This window comes from Cyprinodon tularosa, unplaced genomic scaffold, assembly GCF_016077235.1.
Source record: "Cyprinodon tularosa strain WSP-4 unplaced genomic scaffold, ASM1607723v1 ctg1523, whole genome shotgun sequence".
Lineage (NCBI taxonomy): Eukaryota > Metazoa > Chordata > Actinopteri > Cyprinodontiformes > Cyprinodontidae > Cyprinodon > Cyprinodon tularosa.
Window position 1 is genome coordinate 3,408 of NW_024038357.1, and position 17,499 is coordinate 20,906.

Genomic DNA, 17,499 nt, shown 5'->3' on the forward strand with positions numbered 1-17,499 from the left:
AAAGCTACTTCCAGTTAGCTTTCTTTAAGCATTTCATGTGAAACGGGCCTCTCCTCGCAGGCTGTGAACCCAGGGAAAGAGAAAGATTTAGCTCGCACTCTGAGTTTTAAACCATGACTGACGTAGGGGCATTTCCTGTTGAAGAATCAGCTCCCTCTTAAGCTGATTGGTCCATGCGTTAGCTGACTGTCCCTTTGACCAGAAGGTCCAGAACTTTTCAGGGCATCTTTTGTTCTCTTTGCGTAAAAGGAAAGGAGGGCGGTCTGTAATGGTCCATCCAATTGATTTGGGCTCCATTGTGGCAATATATATCCCAACAAAAGCAACAAAGAGGCATAAGGTTTGTCCTTTTTCCACTTTCAGCCATTTTTCACTGATGTCTGAGGGAGGAAGCGATTCTATTCAACTAGAGCCAAGATGTTGTTTTGCAGTGAAGCAAGTCTAAAATATCAGAGTAAGTGGAGTTAAAACAGTTTAAATGGTCTGCAACACTTATTTTACAGAATAGATGCAGGTTCAAAGGAAAGGAATCATGAAAAATTGTAAAAAGGCTCTGAGGACCGATAACATGCACACTTCATGCAGAGGAACAACTTTTTTAATGCCCGGTATGATATTTGAAAACACCACAGGCAGATCAACTGATAAACAAGTATCATAGATACTCTTTTTTCACATTTCCTGTTCATATTCTGCAGTTTCAGCCGTTGTCATGTGATCAAGTAGAACCATATCTGTGGAGCCACACAGCAGCGGAACCATTTTATTGCCGGATTTCAAGATGGGTCGCACTTTCCTCTGTGTGCTGGGCTTATTGTGTAAGTACATCACTTTTTCCCTTTGAATTGTGGAGATAATAGATAATCTTTAAATTCTCAAGTAGAGAAAACTACAGCTTTGAAATACTGTTCATATTTAATAACCTCGCTTTGGTCCTGGAAACTTTGAACATGTCAAGAATGCCTTCATGATAAGATTTTTTGGACATTTTCATTTACTGAGAATGTATACGTCACCATTGGGTGGAGGGTTTTTGAGGACCCAAATGCAGAGACCAGGAGGTAGAGGTGAGTCTTGCAAATTTTATGAGGCAACTGAGATAAAATCTAAAATACTGAGAACTAGTGATGTTATCAGATGAGCGGAGGCTTCGAGGCGTGCATCCCGTACTGGATGGGGTGTTTCCACGATGTGCGTATCGAGGCTTGCTTCATTTAGGGAAGGAGCCAAAATAGATGACGTCCGAAGCCTCGCTACCCCGCCATACTACGTTACCGCTTTGGGAAGGGGTCCAGCTTGCCCAGAACTTTGGCAGGCATTTAAAAAACCTCAGTATTCAGTCAAGATGTGGGAGTTTGTAGGACAGTTGCTGTCAGCTGGATAGAGTTTTGATATATTCTAAGAACAGATTGGTTTGGAAAAAAATCTTGCTCCCAGAACCTCAGTTTATTTTGGGGATTTCAGTCTTGTTTTTATCAAGGTGAAGATAACCTAATAGGACACCTTATGTCAAAATGTATGATTTATGTTTTTATGACTTTTATGATCCAAAGACTTTCTTTAATTTGAATACAGATAACCTTTCTTCTCGCTTCTTTCTATTTTTCTAAATGAATTTACTGTTACCTTCAATCTAGGATACAACCATTACTATTACATCAATAGTCTAGTCTGCTAGATATGCAAGAAAACAGAAAGTGCTGCATATTCATCAGAAATAAAACTTGACTAGATCCATCAGGTAGAAGCTTTTTTTTTTTTAAGACCCTTAACCCCACACTGCTCCCCGGGTACCGCATGATGACAGCCCACTGCTCCCCAAGGGGATGAGTTGAATGCAGAGGGAAATTCCTCCAATATGAGAGCAATAAAATTCAAATATTTATTTAATATTAGATTGGTTATTTTTCTAATCAATCTATTAAAATATATTCAAACTCTCTCCAACTAACGGTAACTCTCCTACTATCTCCCACATCTTCATTAAATACTGATGCTGTTGAAATGCCTGTCAAAGTTTGTGGGCAGGCCTAACCACTTCCTGAAGCGGTCATGTTTAATAGCTGTAGCGAGACATCGGATGAAATTGATTTTAAGCCTCGATACGCACTTCGTGGAAATACCCCCTCTTTAACTCGACACACGGCTCATCTGATAAGATCATTAGTTGTGTTTCCTCTGAGTTCTGCCTTTGAAATCAGTTTTACCCACTCCTTTAACACACTGTGTATACAGGGGAAGTCAGTCAGGCCTGCCAGGCTACTGCGTATCATTATAGAAATTATTATATAAATATTACCTTTCTATATAACTCATTAGAAAGGTAAGGGTGGTTAGTCAGTTTTCCACCTTATGAGAATCAGGTCCAGTCAAACACATTTTTTTTTCTCCCCCAAATTGATAAGTAAACAGCTACATCCTCACAAGTGTAGAAACGCTGTATAATATATTGTCCTTTGGTGGCGCTCTGACCATCCCACAGAACCACACCCAAACCGCAGGCAGCTTATGAGAGGTAAACAGCAGCATGATGGCTAAGAGCACATAGAGAGGAAGCTGGAGCTACGGCGTCATCGTTAAAGAAAGCCTCAGGTTGCATGATCACACTGAACCATGAAACTGGCCTTATCTGATTTCTTCACTCTGGGTTCAAAAAGAATCATTTATGCTTTCAAAAGGCTAAAACGACAAAATATCTTTGTGATTAGAACCTGATCTCTCTTCCTAAAACTATGATCTAAGGATCGAACAGCTGGGTGCTTTAAGAAGGGCGACAAGCAAAAAACTAATACTTACTTGCAGGTGATAAAAAAAAGTAATTTAATATTTCACCGTTCTACTTCTGATACATACCTGGAATTCAAATAAGCTTTTTAACTCCAGATTTCTATCTTTACAAAACCTTTGAAAACATTTCAAACGTTTTATCTTTTAGACATCTCTTCAACTTAGAACCAAGCTTTTACTGCATTTTATCGCTTTTTATTGTGAAAAGAAAAAAATATGCTTAATATTCAGCCCACAGTGGCATGTGGGTTGTGGTTTGGCTCTAGCAGCTTCAGACGCACATTTCTGTCTTTTCTTCTTTGCAGAGAATCTAAAGCTTAGCTTGTTGTAGAACAGAGGTCACGGATTAGCAGACTGAGGTTCGGATCCGGACCCACCTGCTGACTAGTCCAGACCCGACCTAATTGAAAACATTTATAAATTACTGCATGTTGTCTGACCACGGTGTCTAATTTCACTTGTGCTGCATCTCCTCTTAATATGGTAAAGCCTTCCGGAGCGTCCGTGAGCAGGATATACATCATACCAATTAGCCAATGAGCTGTATTTTTTTTCCCCCCGAGTTTAAAACCTGTTTCAAATAATGGTTAAAGCTGCTGATGTGGTTCCAGCCTCGAAGAGGACTCAGAAAATGGAAAAATCATTTAAAGCAGAGAAGGTCACAGGCTCAAACTGTTAAAGAACAGAGTAGCATGAGGAAGATGATGAGGATCTTTATCCTGATGAGACATGAGAGCAGAAAGATTGAAAAATGAATTGTAAAATATTCAGAGAGCAAAGAACACTGCAGAATAATTAGCAGCACATGGATTGACAACTTTATCTATAACATTGAACACAACCTGAGGTCTGTGGATGCTGCTTAGAACAATGATGGACAGAAAAGCTGTTTCAGCTGTTTTAAAGTGTTGTACAAAATGATATCCTGCGATAATCAATAAATGATTAACTAGAACTGGACTTATAGTTAATTACAGTATTTAACTTATTAAAAATCGGAGGTGAAATCAATTTAAAGCCTGGTTAAAGCCAGTTAGGTTAGATCAAACAATGTAATGAGCAAAATAGAGAACAATTGAAATGGATTTTACGTAGTATTGATTTCTCAATGATCTTGCTAGTGGCGTCAGCTGTAAAAGATAGACTTCCATTATTGAGGTTGACGGTTCAAGACCCTCATCTGACTTTTGAAAGTTGCGATGAAACTTTTTTTATATATATGTTTAAAAACTACCAAAGAGACGAGGGAACAACAAAACAACAACAAACAGCCCTGAATGACTGCTGAGGTGTTGTATATTTTTCGGAGACTGAACCAAGACAGGCTAATCAGCAGATTGGGAGCAGGTGTGGGAAAGACCCATTGTGAGGAAGCCATAACAGAAAGGAAAACAAGCACAAGGGGACAACAGAGGGAAACTAAAGAACTCAGCACTGGTAGAAATAAACTACAAAGACACAGAACACTAGGGCTACGTTCACACTGCAGGCCTTGATGCTCAATTCAGATTTTTTGTGAAATCCAATTTTTTTTGTGTGTTCCCGTTCATATTTCCAAATATATACGACTTGTATGTGATCTCCTGAGTGAACTGCAGTCATAAAAGTACTGAAGTAAACATGGATTGTAGTGCCGGCGCGCATCTAGCGGTTTTTTCCAACCATAAAAACTCAATCTTTTCAATATGGTTAAAAAGGTTGTTGTTTCTCTTGCTGCTTCTGCGTAGCAAGACGCAGAATAGTGATCTTTGTCGTTTATTAATGACGTTCAGACACAGGTCACATTTGAAAAGATCAGATTCGTATAGGATTTAGGACCACATAGCTAAGTGGCTTGGGTCGGATTGGAAAAAATCGGATCTGTGTTGTTCAGACTGCCATGAAAAGATCAGATCCAGGTCGCATATGGGCAAAAAAATGGTATTTGGGTCACTTTAGGCTGCAGTGTGAACGTTAGAGGTGAGTATTGGCATGAGTGTTGCGATTCGATACATGTTGCGATACTTGGGTCACGATACGATATTATCACGAAATTGCATTATCACTATATATTGCCATATTTTCCCCAGCTATCAAAATCAAATGATGAGATAAAACAGCAAGTGCTGTATATTTTCATCAGAAAATATTGATTAGGTATTATTATCCATGTTGTTTGGGGTTTTCTTCCACTCTGACTGCCTCAAATACAGATTTGGTGCTGCACGCACAGTTAAAGGGCTCCACAGCGCTTTCTGCCAGAGTGGTGGTGCAGAGGTAGCCCATTTTCCCATCAATGTTTTATGTAATAATTTTTTTTTAATCGATACTAAGAAGTGAAAGATCGATGTTATATTGGGCAGCCGAATATCACGATATATCGCCAAAACGATTATTTCCCACACCCCTAGTGAACGTAGCCAAAGAAACTTAAAAATCAACCCAAGCAGAGGGCAGAACCCTGACAGTATAATCCTAATTGATGTAATTGATCATATAAAATTTATATAACAGGAAGAATTTATATTTTGAGTTTCTCACTACAATTCCAACATTGAACAGCATCAGAACCTACTGATCCCACATTTGAATGATATATTTCAATGTATGAAGGTAGGAAGAGGTGAAATGTTGATATATATGCATAGAAAGCAGCCAGTCTTGTGGCTCCTGTTGTCTGAATCCACTGTTATATTGACTCTATTTCATAATCAGGAAATGAGGAACAACTGAGGACATAATTTTTCTGACATCATCACCAGAAGGGCTGTAATCTGAGTTTTCCTCCATGCTGTACGACTCTGACACCTGCTGTTCCAAACTGCTCTCTGCTTCCTCACCTTAGATCAGACTCAGAGCCTCTTCATAGTAAACTTTGCTGCCAGAACTTCAGTCACTGAAACTGCAGCTGAGATGATTTTATGATCTTCTAGGGATTTCAGTCTTGTTTTTGTCAAGGTCAGACATTCTGTACATACGCAATATGAAGTCCATGAGGAACAGAGGTCATATAGAGGTCAACAAGGGCCTAAACACAGAAAGGACATCCACACCTAAAATGTAATAAAGTGTGGTTGGTTTGCTCATTTAAATTCAAGCACTTAAAACAAAATAAACCCTGATTTGTGGCTGTGAGCTTCAGATACTGGCCAAGACTCATTGGACATTCAAAGACTAACAGGCTCCTCTCTCTGCAGGAACCTGGGCTAAAGTGATGGGATCACAGACAGATTACATAGATGCTCCATTTGACCCACTTTACTGAATGTAAAATACATTTAAAAGATAAAGTTCAAACTTGGGCTTTAACTCCATAAGTAAAGGAGAGATGCAGCAGTAGATTTATGATGTTTCTTTACTGTGGTTTTGTTTCCTTTTGCTAACATCTCACAGAATGTCCTTCCTTCTTTTTTCAGGTCTCAGTTTCCTCCTCTGCTGTGGAAACAATCCGGGTAATAGAACATTCTTCTCTCTTTACTGATTACTGGAGCTGAGAAGCTTGTCTGAATTCTTCATTTGATTCATTCATGATTCTCGTCTTCTGCTTCTGCATCATCATGTCACACAAGTAACATTTTCAGCAGAGAAACTCAGACATCTCTTTCCTCTACCTATATCCCATTTATTGAGATGATGGTGGTAGAATTGATTTGATGAGAGTCTGAGCCTCAGAATCACTGGCTACAGTGAAATACTCTGATGATCATCAATAGATGTAAACTTTGATTTTTGATTTATTCTGTTGCCTTTGGATCATCAAAACTATAAAGATGGACCAGAGAAAAAAAGAGTGGAAGGTTGTTAGATTATAATTATCTTTATTGTCCAGATGAAATCAGACATTTATGTAAAATCAATGGAGGAAAAGATGCAGATATATATTTTCTTGAAATGAAGTGACTCTAAACATTTCCTGTTTCTTTCAGAAAAGATGATCAGATTTATTTTATCTGCTAAGTGATTAAGGTCATTGTCCATTTGGAAGTCATCACCAAAGGTTTAACTTCATCACTGATGATTTAAAATCTAAATTCACTATTTTTACCTGATATCCTTTCATCATGATACCATCTAAATGATTTCTACTACAAGCTTTAGCTAATTTCTCTCAAGGTCCTTTCTATTGTGTTTTATTTATATTTCATTAATAGCTGGAGAAAACAGTCATAGGTTTCCTTAGTGAAGTGGGATTGTTGAGTGTAAGGGCTGTTTGGATCCCAGAAAGATAGAAATTCATAAAACAGATCTGCTTTTTCTTCAGCCTTTGAAGAAAATAGATGATTATCTTTAAAATAGAAACAAAACATTTTAGTGTTTTATTATATTGTGTCTTAGAGGGTTAATACAGAAAAAAACTAGGTCACGTGTCTTTACTATTAGTAAAATAAACTATTTCTTTGTCCAACAGGAACATGGGTTTCCCTGACTGTGTCTCCATCATGGCTGAGTCCTGGAGCCTCAGTTAATCTGAGCTGTAAGGTTGATCCTCCATCTACAGGATGGAGGTTCTACTGGTATAAAGCTGTTCCTGATCGATCACAGGAGGACTACAGATATGAGCTGCTGGCTGACAGCATCAATGGGACTGTAGAGGACTCCTTCATCATTCATGGACAGAGACACACAGCAGGATATGCATGTAGAGCTGGAAGAGGAAACCAAGAGGATTTTACTGATTACAGTGAACCAAAGTTTGTCTGGTCTGCAGGTCAGTGAGATTCTGTTTAAATTAACAGATTTTATGTAATTCATTCTGTTATCTTAATATCTCTGATTATTTTCTTCAGCAAAATTATTGATAAAGACAATTGTGAAAATCTTGCTCTCATTCATCAAAACAATTTAAATAAAAAAGTATAAAAAAAAAAAACAAAAAAAAAATGGAGGCTGGAAATATATTAGCAATACAAGTTTTATTGTTGAATCTAAAGGCTGGATGGACAGGGTTCCATAAAAAGTGAAAATATATTTAATTGCTATTTTAAAGAAAATGTGTGACTAATTTCATAGCTTGAGTTCTTAGATTCTCAGGATTGAAGATACACCAATGCTCCTTCATTCACATCTGTGAAATGATCTGATGAAAGGAAAAATAAATCCATTAAACAACAACAAAAAAGAAATTGTATCATTTTTCTTTTTTTTCTTATATTTTAGATTCTAATCCAGCAGCGTCTCTCACTGTGAGTCCTGACAGAGAGGAACATTCAGCTTTTGATGAAGTCCAGCTGATCTGTGAAGGAAGCTCTGCTGAGTGGAGAGTGAGGAGATTTATAAACTATTATGGTTTAAGTTCAACTAATTGCTCCTCCTGGGAGACAATGACTGGATCTGTTTGCACCTTAAAATATGACTGGGAGCCTAAAGCTGTTTACTGGTGTGAGTCTGCATCAGGAGAGTTCAGCAATGCCGTCAACATCACTAGTACGTTTATTTCCATGTTGTTTTCTCCTGAGTCCTGGAGGTTTTCTCTTTACTTTTATTTTCTTTTACTATTTTTATGAAGTTAACAATTTCAGCAACTTATTTGCCTATTGTTCTGTTTAGTAGTTATGAACTATATAACAGTCAGTTTGATCAATAGGATTTTTAATAGTAGCATCTATATTTTAAAGACTTTTAAAGTTTTGTTTGATTTGTTTTTCTAATGATCACAATGTTGTTCAGATCTAAATCACTTCAAGTAGGTCACGTGTCTTTACTATTAGAAAAACTTTTTTTTTTGGTCCAACAGGAATAAGGGTTTCCCTGACTGTGTCTCCATCATGGCTGAGTCCTGGAGCCTCAGTTAATCTGAGCTGTAAGGTTGATCCTCCATCTACAGGATGGAGGTTCTACTGGTATAAAGCTGTTCCTGATCGATCACAGAAGGACTACAGATATGAGCTGCTGGCTGACAGCATCAATGGGACTGTAGAGGACTCCTTCATCATTCATGGACAGAGACACACAGCAGGATATGCATGTAGAGCTGGAAGAGGAAACCAAGAGAATTTTACTGATTACAGTTATGCAGAGTTTGTCTGGTCTGCAGGTCAGAGTTTATTTTCTACCAATGATCATGTGTTTAGGGATCACCTTCATTTCAGGATATTTACCAACCTCACGTCCCACTGATTTCATGTTTAAAGTGTTTACTTCACAGATTGGATCAAATCAGGTTGACAAGTAAATTATTTAAACAAACTTGATGAATCCTTGAATCTCTAAGTGAAAATCAGGTTTATCAACCAGAACTTCATCCATTGGTTTGAGTTTATCTCAGAATAAGAAATAAATAAATAAAGTGTTTGGAAAGGGAAGAAATAAATAAATAAAGTGTTTGGAAAGGGAAGAAATAAAGGAGAGGATGATGGGCTAACCACTGTGAACGCTGTAAAATGAATTCACTATTAATACTTGCAGTATTATTAGTTTCATGATCAACTTTAAATATGCGGATAAAGACTCTTTAGGTTAGTGGGAAAGTCTGACTGTGAAGGAAAACACTGATGAGATTAGTAGTGTGGAAACAAAATCAAAAATAATAATCTTATCTTCTTTATGAGAAGAAATTTATTGCAAAACATTATAAAATGTTGTAATCTGAAAAAAGAATTTGAATTAATGAGATTTTTTCTTCTCTTGTTCATGTTGATTGTTTTTTCCATGTGGGTTTCCAGATGCTCATCCAGCTGTGTCTGTCTCAGTGAGTCCTGACAGAGAGCAACACTTCACCAATGAGTCTGTAACAGTGAACTGTAGAGGAACCTTTACTCATTCCAGAGTGTGGGGGGCTGACAACGATGGTTACCGGTGGTTCAGTCATCCCTGCCTGGACTGGGAGACAATGAATGGATCCTGTAGCTTTGAACTAGAAAAACCATATGAATCTAGTTTCCAGACAAAAGTGCTCTGGTGTGAGTCTGGATCAGGAGAGTTCAGCAGCTCAGTCAACATCACTGCAGTCGGTATGTTATTATGTTTGTTTCTTTCATTTATTTTAGCAGCTTGATTACTACATGAAATTCACTGCTCTGTGATTCAGAAACAATAAATTAAATCTCTCTTCTTCTAGAAGAGTTTGAGATATTAATTATTATCTAAGTAGAAACAGAGATTTTTATCTTCTTAATGTGGAGATTTAGATTTATAAAAGTATAAAGTAACCTTTAAAACAAACAGCCAGATGCCACTATATGAATTGAAGCTCAATTTTTCAACTATTTCTAAAAATTCTTTGAGATAGGGCCAAGGATGAGGGAGGTCTTGTTGGTCTCCATCTCCCGATACGCTCTCGCTTGTGTCCGACATTTCAGACATTTCAACATCTTTTTCTGAATCCAACATTGTAGCATGGCATAGACAATTCATGTTTACAGTTTAAAGAACACCTGCTTGCTTCTGATGATTTCCTTTAGCTAACCAATGAGTGTTTGCGTTATGACTCATCCAATTACACTAGTTTTCACTAGATGTGGATGGCGCCAATGATCTGCAATGGATGGCACACATGATCTGAAATAAATATTGATAAACATTAAACCAGGGGTAACCAATTAAAAATCAGCGGGGTCCGAATAAAGAAAATCATCAACCAGTAAAGGTCCGGAGACATTTTTAATAATCTGTTACTTTAAACAGAATTTAACACTGAAATATGAGTTATTTATGCATTCATGTTATACCTTGAATTTCTAAATAAAAAAATAAATAAAAAAAGAAATTGCCAAAAATTGCATCCCGTGCTATCTCAGAGGAGTTGACACTTTTATGACTGTATTCCTGTATATCCATCAGTAGTTAAAGGACAAGGGTCAGCAAATGCAAATTCTGCCTGTAAAACAATGACAGCACAATTGTTGCTGCATGATCTGAAGCCTCATTTGGAGCTTTTAAACTGGCTTTTGAAAAACTTTGATCATTTGCTGCTGTGATATTATAGATTTTTAGAATAAAAAGCTAGCAGATGTGCATGATCAAAAAATAACAGAAATACAATTATAGAGCAATCAGTATCATAAGAAAGCCCACAATGTTTCTGAATAACTACATTATTGTATGAGTTAAGTTCTGTTCTGTTTATGTTCATTTTTTTCCCCACGAGAGGAATATTTAAACTTTTTTATATCATTAATATAATAACAAGTTGCTCCATTGCTCATATTTTAATCTGTTTTCCTCGTCGATAGTCACAGTTGTACAGAGCAAGGCGCGCTCCCGCGACTGGGGATGCATATCTTGGCAGGGATGCACTTTTCAGCATAACACCTGTTCTCGGTCCGCTAATCCGTGACCTCTGCATTAAACCGAAGCCAAGGAATAGAAAGTACAGATACTTGTGTGAAAATGTAATGAGTAGAAGTCAGAAGTAAGAAGAAAGATAAGTAATGGAGTAAAGTTTAGATACCTAAAAAGTTTACTTAAGTACAGTAACAAAGTATTAGTACTTTGTTACTTGACACCTCTTTTAACATACTAATAAGGTTTACAAACATAATATTTATACTTTTATTAAATCTTATTCTAAAGTAAAATTTCCAAATTTTGTTGTTTTCTATTTTATAAAATTTCATTAAATCAGGTCAGTCCCAGAGTTTCCTTCAATATCAGGTTGTTGCTTCATAGTTTCTCAGTAACTGTGTGATCTATACTTTCTGATAAATATCTGATACAGGTACTTTATTGTTCATTTGACTTTTTAAAATTATCTTTTAATGTTTTAAATTGTTCCCTGTGGAGACTGAGATAAAATGCCAAACATGAATGAAAATAATCCTGTGTTCAGTTTGTTCTCACTAACCTCTTCTAAAGGTCTGCAGCAGCTGATTTCTGACTGAAACTTCATATTCTGACTGTTTTCCAGATGGAGATGTTCTCCTGGTGAGCCCCGTCCATCCTGTGACTGAGGGAGCTTCTGTTACTCTGAGCTGCAGACTCAGAGGACAAAATACACTTTCCAATGTGTTTTTCTATCACAATGACAAACTGGTCCAAAATGACAGCAGAGGGGAGCTGAAGATCTCTGCAGTGTCTCAGTCAGACGAAGGCTTCTACAAGTGTGAACATTCAGGAAAAGCTTCACCACAGAGCTGGATGGCAGTAAAAGGTGAGCAGAGCTGAAAGAATCAATGATTGGATTCAGAATAATATTGATATTGTTTGGAGTTATTTTCTCCTTATTTTCAGCAGCTGGAAGTTCTTCATTTCATGTGATGTGGGTCATTAGACCAGTGATTGGAATCGTTCTGATAATTCTGCCTCTGCTGGTGTGTCGGTTCAGACGCTCCAAAGGTCAGACTCTAATATTGTAATATCTAATGTTTCACTCTTTCATTCTCCAAACAGAGCACTCCCCCATGTGGACTAAACTGAAACAGCAACACCTAAACTTAGTGGATGGAAGTGACTGAATAATGATAATCTGAGTGTTTAGAACATTTATAATTAGCTTATTACAGCTAATAACACTTATTCAAATTTATTTATAGTAAGATTTGAAATGGAAAGAAAAAGTCTTTCTATTCAATTACATTTTAGTTTTACAACTAACTCTACAAATAAGTATTTAGGTGAAAGAAAGCAGTGAGCTCAGATGTAGAGTTACTAACTGTGGCTCTGAACCTGAAGCAGGTCTGTTGTAGCTACAGTTAGCTTTGGTCTCCATGTTTGCAGCAACATGTTTTACATTCAGTTGATTCTAGACTTGAAGTGCTGCAGTAATCAAGCTGAGTATCTTCTTCAAACTGGAAAACAACATTTAGGGCCATTATTGCCACCTATAGATCTCATTGAACATCTCAGAGGCCCTGAGCTGGACTGTGAACACCCCCCAGGTTATTAAAAAGGCCCAGCAGTGTCTTTTCTTCCTCAGAACACTGAGGAGGAACTAAATCTTTCTGTGGCCTCACTAGTTTCATTCTTCCTTCCTGATGTCCTCACTGCTCTCCTCTATAGCAGATACCATCACCCACCTCATGTCTGCCTCCTTCAATTATATTTTTATATAATACAAGTTTTTTAATATAAATGATATTCAAAAATAAATCACTTGGTATTATGTGGCTGTTCCTTCACTTCCACCAAATATCAGACCAACCTGTTGCCTTCACACCTCTATGGAGATTCTTTCTCTCCTTATTCTCTCCATCCTCTCAGCTGAATGACCTGAATTTTGTGTTAAGGAAGTTTAAAGAATACAGCAGTCAAACCACATAGAAATAAGATTAAAGTTTTATTTGAATGATTTGTTGGATATCAGTTATTGACTGAATGCTGCATCTGGTCTAAGTTATCAGATACATCACAGCACTGTAGGGCCGTGGTGGAAAGTAACAAAGTCAATTTACTTGATTACTGTACTTAAGTACTTTTTAAAGTATCTTTACTTTACTTGAATAATTTTTAGGAGGAGTACTTATAACTTTCCCTCCACTACATTTCAAAGTCAAATATTATACTTTCTACTTCAGTCCATTTCTAGGAAGCTGTTAGTTACTTGTTCCTTTTGGCTCAGCTTAGCTTTGTAATCCGTTGTTCTCGTTTTTCTTTTTTGAAATGCAATTTGAACATGAAAGCGAGCAGCCCTTAAGACTGAATATGGACACCACTGATTTAGATTAGCATGAAATTCCATAAATGTGAGAAACTCAGGGCTGATATTATTTGTAGTTTATAACGTTATTATGGCGTTAGTTGTTGCCATGTGGCCAAGTTCTTCAGTAGGATGAGTTCTCAAATCAGAGTTTCTGTTTCTTGGTGGTAATAGAATCAACCATAACCCTCTTTTCCATAGTAAAATTGTGAGGATTGAGGTTTGTTTGTAAATAAGAAATAATGATCATAATAGATGTTCTTATTTTTTGTGTCCTTTTTATGCTGAAGTTCTTTACTGGTGTAGAATTTGTAACAGAGTGGTTCTAGGCATCAATACATCAGGTAGTTTCTGAAAGTTACAAGTTCTTAAGAAATGATTCTGAAAATAACACAGAAATGTAAAGTTAGAAATTTTTATTTGGATCTTTGAATACTTGGTACTACTAAGTATTACTGTGACTACAAAGTACTACTGTGGAGTACTTCGTCCACCACTGCTGTAGGGTTATACCTGAGTTACTTTCTTTATTTGGAAGAAAATTAAAATAATGTTGTTTTTTTTCTGTAAAGGTATCAGAGCAGCACAGACTGTCATCCAGGATGACCATCAGCAGCAAGTGTACTCCTCTCTCCTCCATGGTCAGTCTGTCACTTTTCTCTGAATGGTTCCACAAATATGGAATATAGATTATATTCCCATTATATTTTTATCATTTTATCTTTAACACTACTAATGACCTTTGTGTTGACTTGGGAAATTAACAGTTAAGAAAAAAATCAGAATGCATTCATTCAAACTTCTATGATCAAATGATTTTATTTTCTTATTGAAGACTGCATTTATAGAAGAGTAAATCTCAATGTGAATGCTATAATATTGCTGTGAATTTATTTCAGTCTAGTCTTATTTAGCTTAATTAGCCACAGACCAACATAGATAAGGATATTTCTAACTTTTAACCCGTTCAAACTCTATTATAAAGTATTGTTGAAGCTCCTATTTATTCAGCTCTGATCATATTTTTTTTCTTTTTCACTGTTAAATCATCCAGAATAAATGTTAGGAAGCAGTAATAACCATCAAGCTAATTACAGATGTATCCAACTAGATTCAAATATAACTCAGCAACTTCCCTAAATAAGAATGAGATTTTATTGCTTTAGAGATTTTCTGTCTCTTGTTCTGACTGAGGCATCTAATAATTCAAACAATAATAGCAGGATTGAGGTAACATGTGTGAAATAGATGTAAAGAGGTGCTTCTAATGTTCCGTTTACATCAGTATCACTGACATTAAGGCAGATTAGTTTAACTGTGTGATTTCCACTTTCCTGTAGGAGATCTTGGTCTCTATGAAACAATCAGAGGGTCTGGAAACTCTGGAAATGGTTCAGTATAAATGTTAATAATCAAATAGCTGCTGGAAGCATGGAATTATACAGTAACTGTGATAAACAATGAACTCAATGACAACATTATAATTTCAGGTCAAGAACAACAGGATGGTACTAATGTGACTGCAGGGTCAGACTAACCTGGAACATTTTTTCTAGAGGGGTGAGTTCACTAAATCTGGAAGTAATCAGGATCAATAGTTTGTAGAAGAGATGATTTTGCTGTTTGACACTGATTCAGGAACTGTTTCTACATTTTTCCTTTAAAAACCTTTGTTTGGTTCTGTTGTTCAATCAGGTCCTGTCTAGACCTAAACATCTTTGATCTGGGTTCAAATCCTTTGGCTCCTCAGAACCTACCATGACAGTAGTATCAGCGGCACCAGGATGAAGTCCAGTCATCTGAGAGTTTTCCTTCTATCCAGCAGCTTTTGCCATTAAGCATCAAAGACTTTATTTCACTGTTTTCAGTTGTTGATTCAGATTTAGTTTCACATTCAAAAACAAACATCCATCATGAATAAACTTAGGAGGAAATGGAAAAAAAAATATGTTGTTAGTTGTAGAAACGTAGTTTCTATTCTCAAGAAATGTATTTCCCCATGCTTAGCTTTCATGTTTACATGAAACTTAAACATTGTGTGTCTAATGTTGTTTCTTAGGGGTTATCAAATCGGTTTACCCCCACCTTTCTTTGGGACTGTGTCCAGAGCCTGAACAGGGAAAATATCTGAACAACTGTTGTTTTAACCAAGAAGTCTGACTGGAGTTTTACTGATTGATTCTGCCACAAAACAAGAAAGCCTGGTTGCATTGAACTTGCATTCCTAAAAATTAAATAAAATAGGAAATTTAGGGTTATTTCTTTTGTAAATACTGAAATGCTTCAACATTATTGCAGCTACATCAATTGTATTGCAAGCAAAAAGTTTAGCTATTTTATCACATAGGTTAACATTTTGTCATTTTAAAGTGAGCGAAAGATTTTGTTCAATGGTTTTTATGTGTTTTAATAATTTTTTACTTTTTGTAAAGCTTGCTTTGACAAGGTGTGAGATGTTTAATTATAATTTTCTTTTTTTTTCTTGTATTATCATCACAGTAATTGAGTTCTCTTATTCTTATATATATATATCTGGCTAAAGCAGTACATAAGGAGAAAGAAAAATCATGTAATGTAATAATATCTTTGCTGCATAAGAGGTTGGATGCTTCAGATTTTGGCTAATTCATAATCTGTTATGTATTTTAGATTTTCAACTTTGAAAAAGAGATAAGTGTGTTCATGTGGCTTTAAAGATTTATTAAGTTTTTTTTTACAAATTTGGTTTATTTGTATTTTATAAAACAAAAGTTTTCATCAGTTTTAAAGGATTCTGCTGTCATTTTTTTTAGAATGTGATTTAAATGGCTGTAAGAAATAAGGAGCTTAGTTATGATTTAAAAAATACGTAAAATAAGTTCCCCTTGATGTTGCCACTCCTTCAACAAAACATCTGTACATATTTATGCCAATGTCTCTGTTTGAACTATAAGATCTGCCTTTGGAAGTATTTAGCCTCAATTTTTTTTTTTCTATGTTTCCTATGTTTTGTTATAATTGTTGTTGGCATTATACACCTTGCCCAGGGACAGCAGTTGAAAACTAGCTTCATAGCTAATACTGAAACATTTTTAGAAATGTTCATTAATGTGTACTGTACCTGACAAATGAACGAATAAATAAATAAATAAGTCCTCTGCATAAATCATTACAGATGCCACCACAGTGTGGTTCAAAGTTTTTACAGCTTCCTGAAATCTTTGAAAGACCACACTCTCCTCATTTGATGGCAGTGACGTCCTGTGAAGTTCATGACTGGTGAGGCTCTGAATCCTGTAGTGCCAGAAGCACAATTATATAAAAATAAAATAAAGAGTATATTTTACCTTTGCCTTGTGGTTGGAAAAAAAATTATCTCCTATTAATTCCCTCTCACATATATTTATGTACGAATAAGTATTCAGATTTATGAGTGCTGAGTTTTATTCATTCGGCCTCAGAGCTCCAAGGCCACAACAAGTCTAAGAGAGAGGGGCTGTTTATCCTATTTTGAGTTTTGGCCATAATATTAGAAAGTTCTCAAAACATTTAGAGTCTTTCTTCTTCTATTTGTTTTTTTGTAGAGATGCGTTTTGACACGGACACAACCTTCAGCATTTCCATCATTGTAAGTAAGGAAGACAAACTCTAGCTAGATCAGAACAGGGCTGATTACCGTGCAATAAGGGCTGTAGGATGTCTTGTTCTCTCTTTGCAAAGATGTAATAAAATGCAGACTGAGTGAAATCCATTAAGCTCCATTTATTTAACTTGAGTGAGTAGTGGAATAGTTTTTTCCCACAACAGCCCTAATTAGCAGAATTTAACATAGTTAAAATGGTTTGAGTTAAATTCTGCTAATTCAAAATTATACTGCATTAACTTATATTAAGAGCAAGGTATTGTGGGTCATTCTAAAAGCGATGAGGATCTCTGACGAGGTGACATTTTTCTGCTATGGACGATAAAAAAGTTATGGTTTTGCCTATAAAATATGTTTAGGGTTCTCATTTTTGTGTAATATCAAACTAGTCTGATTGAGTAACAATAGTTATGCTGTTCTGTTATTAGTGTCGAGTTTTAGAGGTGTTTAGCTCATGTCAAAGTGGGAAATTCCCCATGCAGTAGCACTTTGATTTCTCCTTGCAGGAGGAGCGCTTGTTTTACCTTGATATTCATCG

At 36.2% G+C, this 17,499-nt stretch overlaps 1 protein-coding gene across 1 annotated transcript; it reads left to right on the forward strand.

Moving 5' to 3' along the window:
* The first annotated feature begins 260 nt into the window (after positions 1-260).
* On the forward strand, positions 261-15,731 carry LOC119779884. The gene is made up of 13 exons (XM_038279728.1): positions 261-340; positions 504-608; positions 699-818; positions 6,183-6,218; positions 7,175-7,474; positions 7,924-8,190; positions 9,429-9,716; positions 11,612-11,854; positions 11,938-12,039; positions 13,912-13,980; positions 14,680-14,730; positions 14,830-14,899; positions 15,035-15,731. Exons 3-12 carry the CDS (start codon positions 782-784, stop codon positions 14,874-14,876), a joined length of 1,440 nt encoding a protein of 479 aa, XP_038135656.1. The 5' UTR covers positions 261-340; positions 504-608; positions 699-781; the 3' UTR covers positions 14,877-14,899; positions 15,035-15,731.
* The last annotated feature ends 1,768 nt before the right edge of the window (positions 15,732-17,499 follow it).